Below are 6,141 nucleotides of genomic sequence, written 5' to 3'. Positions count from 1 at the left end.
CGCACGAAGCCTGGAGGGCATCTCCGCCAGCCCGAGGGCTGTATCCAGCGAGACCGGGACAGAGATACAGAGGAAGAGGGCAAAAGTTAAGAACGCGGGGTGGGGGGGGGGGTGGGGGGGGAGGGGGGAGGACAGAAACCCAGACGGAAAGGGAACCTGGGAGAGGGTAGGGAAGAATTCCGATCATCAAAAAGAGTCGGAGACAAAAATTGAATACAACCACCAGTGCCTGCATTTCAAGCCCTTGCAGCGGCCTTCAAGGCTGTCTGGTCTGGCTCTAATTGCTTCTTGCATCTCCTCTCATCTCCCCCGACGCTGCCCCAGTGTCTCTGAGGGTCAGCAGGCCTGGGTGGATGGGCAGCATCGCAGTCCCTGACAAAGGGTCCCAGGAGGTCTGTCTACCTCGATGTATTTTATTTTATACCACACTTGGGGTAACGATAGTTTTTGCAAAAGATACCTCATTTGCAAGAGGAGGCCCCCAAAAGACACGTTGTCCGTGACAACGCCCCTCCCACCCAGCCTCACCCCTCCCCGGAGGGGGCGCTCCCCGCCCGGGCTCTGCTATCAGCCGCTATGTACTCCCTTCAAGGACCTCTTCCCTCTCTGGGTCCTTGATGCTCCTTCATGTCTTCCTTCTGGCCATCAGTGGGTGGATGGTAGATTTCAGGTGATACGTCAAAGGCTTGACAGGGCTGCAAAGGACTTCCGAGATCTTCTTCCTTCTCTCCCCTTCCACAGAAGGGCCAAACTGGCCCAGAAGCAGCAAGTCTTTCTGGTCATCCTAGATCCCCCAGTCGCTCAGGCTCTAGTTCCTTAGCCCACAGCCTCTGACACCCCCGTGGGTTCCAATCAGAGCTCATCTGGGATTCAGCTCAATGCTGGATTCACACAAAAATGGTTGGGGTCAATGGACAACTGAAACAAGCCACTGGGGTATGACAGCCAGGGGCAATGGGGACTTGAGATTGGAAAACAGATTCCCCATTAGACGTGGCCACCACCCTGTTCCAGCCTCTCCACACAGAAAAGGGGTCCACCTGTTGATGGACTGCACAAAGTCTCTGGTTAGAACCGATATGGGGGGGGTTTGCCAAGGTCACACAGAAATCAAGGAGTGGCCAGAATGGTCCCCGGCACCGCCCTAAGGAGGGTATTCCCGGAGAGGGAGGGTCCCCATGAAAACTCAGGGGCTGTTGGTGGGTCCCCAAAGGGGCGTATCAGATGAGGATCCCAGGAGGGCCTCAGAGGTGATCGGAGGATTCCAGACAAACAAGGGCATCCCAGACTACATGGCCCAGACACAAGGTTCACTGAGGTCCACCGCCCCCCAAACCTGACAATGGTGTTTTCAGACATGACAAAAGGATCCCAGAGGCACCCATTATGTGATTGGAGATTTTCAGACATTGAAAAGTGACAGCAGGGTGGTTCCAGAGAATTAGGGGATCTCAAAGATGACAAAGGAATTTGGAGGCACAGATAGAACGAGAGAGTCACAGACGGGCATAGAGACACGCATGCAAACGGTCCCCCACTCTACCCCAGGGACCCAGACATAACTAGGAGATCCCAGATTTGACAAGAGGGACTCAGACATGAGAGGGGATCCCAGAGAGACCCTGGATAGGGCTTAGGGTTGCAGGCAGAGCCCTCCTTCTGGTGTGATGATCTCTAGGTTCACCCGCCCCTAGATGAGATTTGAGGGATCACAGGCATCACAAGGGGATCCCAGAGAAGTTCCTGGGATTCTGGAAGCACTTTGCCCTGCCCCGCCCCTCTACACAGACACGTAGCATAGTCTCCAGGTCTTCTGACCCAAGACAGGAAGATCTTGGGGCCCCTGGACATGACAAGGGACTCCCAAAGAGGCCCCAGACACGATGGGGGGAGGGATCCCAGAGGGGCCCCGGGCTGGGCTTAGGGATTGTGGCAGCAGCCCGCCCCCAGCACCAGTGTCGGGGGGGTCCATGGGCCCTATGACCCAGGGTGCGGGGACGCCCACGAGACACAGGCGTGGAGCCCCTGAGGGCCCCCGAGAGGCCGCCCTGGGCTCAGGCCCGGCGGGCGGCGGGCAGCAGCGCACTGTCAAACTGGTAGGTGAGTTTGCGCTTGACCTTGCGGATCTCGCCGGTCTTGGCGTAGTTGCGCAGGGCGCGCGCCAGCTTCTGGTAGGTCATGCGCTTGCGGTTGCCCTTCTGCTGGCCCCAGCGGCGCGCCAGGAGCTCCTTGTGCTTCGAGGAGAATTGGAAGACCCCGGCGCCCGGCTCCACCCACCACACGCACTCGCGCATGTCTCCGCGCGTCAGCAGCCCCAGCAGGAACTGGTACAGGCGCAGCTTCTTGCGGGCCCCTGCGGCGGGTGCGGGGCGGTTAACGGAAGCATCCTTCGGGGCCCCACCCCGCGCCCTCCCCGGTCCGGAACCGCCAAGCCCCTGCCTCCCCATCAAGAGAAGTGGGGTGAGGGAGGTGGCTGCTGGGTAACCGTGCCTGGCTTCCTCTGTGCCACCCCTCCCATCCAGGGTAAGTTGCCCCCCTTCCTGAAGGTGTCACCCCGGAAGACCCATCTCCCATCCCTGCTTTATTTTTCAGGCTGTGTGCCTATCCTGTGCCTGTTTGGTGGCCAGAATGTATCTGTGGAGCGCACGGGATGAATCTGCCAAATGGGTTGGCAGTGCTCCTTAAAGGCTTCTAACAGCTGACTAGTGAAGAGATCTGGAGTTGGTTTGAATCTGCCTGGCCATTTCTTCAGCTTCAGGCCTCCCAGCACGTCAGCTCGAGGGACTGGGATCCTGGGAGAGGCCGAGGGGTCTAACTCCTGGGCTTCTAGAAGCAGCAAGGGGCCGCAGAGCTGGCCGTGGGGAGATGGGGGGCTGTGGCGGTTCATAGCAGGCATTAGATACAAGAACCCCACCTCTGCCATTTCCAGCTGTGTGATGTTGGGGTGGTGACCTAACCTCTCTGAGCTGGTGTTTTCTCGGTTATATAAATGAGGCTTGTGTGTGTATGTGTTTTACCAGTCTTCGTGAAGCACTTGGTACCCACGTGCTGTGCCATGCACAGTACAATTATGAGCTCATTTAATTTTCATCAAAACCCCACAATACAGGGATGATGATAACAAAGCCCATTTTACAGATGGGAAACTGAGGCCCAGATAAGGAAAGTGACTAATAATTCCAATTTCCAGGGGTTGAGAGTTATGGAGGTCAGGCACAGGGGCAGAAGCAAAGGTTGACTAGGCGGGAGTTGATATTATGATGGTTTCTGTTGCTCTTGTGTCCATAATGATGGTGAAGATTTATTGAGTACTGACTCTGTGCCAAGCATTGCTATCTTGTTGACACTTATGATCCCCCGAACCCTCCCAGCCACCAGGAACAGACACTATTAGTGTTTTCGCCCCATTGTACAGATAGGAGACCAAGGCACAGAGAGGTAGACGCAGTTGCCCAAGGCAGCACAGCCAGCAGATGGCAGATCTAGAAAGTGCCCTCAGTGCTGGAGTATATACAGTAGGTGCTTGGGCAGACATGGTTCCCTTAACCCTCCCTCTACCCCCACCAACAGTTGGAGTCCCCCCCACCCCATCGGCTCCCACATACCTGCCTCAGATCCCCTGCCTTCGGGGCCAGCCACGAGGACCTCATCCGACTCGCTGTCCGAGACCTCCAGGGCAGGACTGTCCAACAGGAGGTCCTCCTCCTCTGAGAGCACGGGGCTGGGGTAGGGAGCGTACGCCGGGGGGCCCAGGGTCTGCGGAAGGTCAGGGTTACCCATGGCCTGCAGAGGGGCACCCTTCTCTGCTTCCCTCTGCTTCGGTCCCTTCGCTTCTTCCTGGGCCGTGGCTCTGGGCTCCCTGCTCTGCTCACAGCCTGCACTCGGGCTCAGTTCCCATCTCCATGGAGGGGCCAGGGACCCCTAGGCCACCTGCATGAGAGCCTCCTGCCCCTTGACGCACGTCTGCGCCTCTGGTGGCTGGCTCATGTGATGGAGTAATAATGCCATTTAACCCCAGAGTCGTCAGAGGGATGAAGGGTTCCCTATGTGCTCAGGTTCTGACGCGGTGCCGGGCACCTCAATCAAAGGATAGGGAACTTCCACGGTCTCCCTGGCCCTTACCTGGCTCGTGAAGTCTTCCGTGGGGTACGCTGGGAAGCCGGGTCCCGGGGCCTCCAGGCTGGGGGCCGGGTCCAGGTTCCCCACGGGGCTGTAGGTTGAGGGGCCGTAGCAGAGCTGGACACCCTGGGGGTGGCCAAAGGTGGCCACAGCCGGGTCAAAGGTTTCATAGGAGGCGGCTGGGACTGCGGGGCTGAGGCCGTAGCTCCACAGGTCTGGGGGGAAGGGCGCGGGATTAGAAGCCGAGAGGTCTGGCCTTGGGCCCCTCCCCCTTGAAGCCCCCGCCAGCACAGAGGGGCTATTGTGGGCTGTGCAAATCTGTGACCCCAGGATTTGCATGGGCGAGTGGGTGCATGGGAGAGGAAAGGGGAGGAGGTCTGGAGGCCGGGACTAACCTTGTCCTGCTGGCCCAGCTGACAGCTCCCCTGGGCCTCAGCTCCCCCATCTGTGAAACGGGCCCAAGGGGCAGTGGGGGAGGGGGGCTGGGCCAGGGTCACTCACCAGGCGCCCCCTCTGAGTCGGGGTAGCTGGAGTGTTTGCAGCTGTCCAGATCGTAGAAGACCCCATCCGGGTACTGATAGGGGTGGGGGAGGAAGAGGGGTCACCCAGGCTGCCGGGAGACCCCACCCACCCTGGACCAAGGGGGAGACTCTGACAGGCTGGGAGAGGGAGAGAAAGAGAGGCCCAAGGACTAGGCATCAGAAATAGGGGCACAGAGATGGGAGGTAGGCACAGCACAGCAGAAACACACAAAGACCCAGACACACACATATACTCACACACAACGAGAGACACAGGCAGAGACACGTAGAAACACAGAGACCATGGTCTCTGACAGACATGGCAGCCAGCTCCCACTAAGAGTGTGGGCTTCCGGGAACCCCAGCACCTCGCCAGTACAGTCATAGCAGCTGAGGAGGGTGGAGAATTCCCCCAGCCTTTCCTGCCTCAGGGCCGGGGGCACAGGGGATGAAGGGTAAGAGGCATGGAAGTTTTTCTAACAGAGGGAAAGAAGCTCTCGACCCTTCTTTTATCCACCTCGATATCACTTCAATTCGCCCCAAGAGCTGAGCGTTGCTTTAGCAGTGAAAATCTATAACTAGAGATATGTCATCCTGGTCTTAGGGCTAGGTATTTACCCACCAGATCTGGAAACATAAGTCCACAAAAATAGCTTTGTTCAAGAACAATCAGGGCAGCTTTAGTAACATCCCCAAACGGGAAACAGCCTGAGTGCCCAGGGATGGGAGAACACACAGATCTGTGGTCTCGTCCTTGGAGTACTACACAGCAAAGAAAAAGGAACAGTCTCTGACACACACTTGAGGTCACATGAAGGAAGCCAGACCCAAAGGGGGCCACTGGACATAAAGCTCAGAACCAAACAAAACTAATCTGTGGTGGAAAGTATCAGAGGGGGCTATTGATTGGGAAGGGACATGACAGAATCTTCTAGAGTAACGGCAATGTTCCCTATCTTCATACGGTCCGTGGTTACACAGGTGTGCACATAAGTGAAAACCTCAGTGAGCTGTCCACAAGACTTGTCACTTTTCTGACTTGTAAGACAAACCTCAATTTTTTTTTTTTTAAAGCAAAACTCTTTAAGCCAGAGAAGGGTGGGATGCCTTGGGGAAGGGGCACCCGCAGGGGTTTCTTTCAAGCATATGTGTGGGGTTTTATTTCTTGGACTAGGCTGTGGGTTTATGGGGGGTGGGGTGTAGTATTCTGCATGTCTGAAATAGTTTCGACTCAATTTTTGAAAATATATAAAGTCAAGCAGAGAAGGGAAGGAGGAAGAAGTAGATTTACTGAACGTGGGATGCATGGAGGAAGAGACGCAAAGTCAAAGACACAAAGACCTACTCCTCCCCATTGGAGGAAGTGGACCAGGCTCTGAGAGAAGGAAAGAGATGTTAGAAAAATACTCTGTGATGGCAGCGGGTGGGGAAAAGGGGGCTTGGGGATAGCAATGAAAAGTCAGAAAGACAAAGGGACAGGAAGAAGCAGAGGGGGAAACTG

The 6,141-nt window shown here is 56.5% G+C and overlaps 1 protein-coding gene and 1 long non-coding RNA gene across 4 annotated transcripts in view; one reads left to right on the top strand and one right to left on the bottom strand.

Moving 5' to 3' along the window:
* Positions 1 to 1,386: 1,386 nt before the first annotated feature.
* SPIB (Spi-B transcription factor) overlaps positions 1,387 to 6,141 on the bottom strand; it is a 6,073-nt gene continuing 1,318 nt past the window's right edge. Inside the window, exons 3-6 of one of the 2 annotated variants that reach the window (XM_043436451.1) lie at positions 4,621 to 4,693; positions 4,123 to 4,334; positions 3,606 to 3,756; positions 1,387 to 2,353 (exon numbers count right to left, since the gene is read on the bottom strand). In XM_043436451.1, coding sequence (XP_043292386.1) covers positions 2,055 to 2,353; positions 3,606 to 3,756; positions 4,123 to 4,334; positions 4,621 to 4,693 — 735 coding nt within the window. In that variant the 3' untranslated portion in view covers positions 1,387 to 2,054. Of the gene's footprint in view, positions 2,354 to 3,605; positions 3,757 to 4,122; positions 4,335 to 4,620; positions 4,694 to 6,141 lie in introns of those variants that run through there. The other variant, XM_043436452.1, reaches the window with a different exon arrangement.
* The window catches only part of LOC122420891, a 10,809-nt gene continuing 7,027 nt past the window's right edge, over positions 2,360 to 6,141 (top strand). Inside the window, exons 1-2 of one of the 2 annotated variants that reach the window (XR_006263399.1) lie at positions 2,360 to 2,523; positions 3,571 to 3,726. This is a non-coding gene — a long non-coding RNA (uncharacterized LOC122420891). The remainder of the gene's footprint in view (positions 2,524 to 3,570; positions 3,727 to 6,141) is intronic. The other variant, XR_006263400.1, reaches the window with a different exon arrangement.

This window comes from Cervus canadensis, chromosome 18, assembly GCF_019320065.1.
Source record: "Cervus canadensis isolate Bull #8, Minnesota chromosome 18, ASM1932006v1, whole genome shotgun sequence".
NCBI classification, from domain to species: domain Eukaryota; kingdom Metazoa; phylum Chordata; class Mammalia; order Artiodactyla; family Cervidae; genus Cervus; species Cervus canadensis.
Note: the sequence above shows the minus strand (reverse complement) of the source record. Positions and strands in the feature narration are given on the sequence as shown.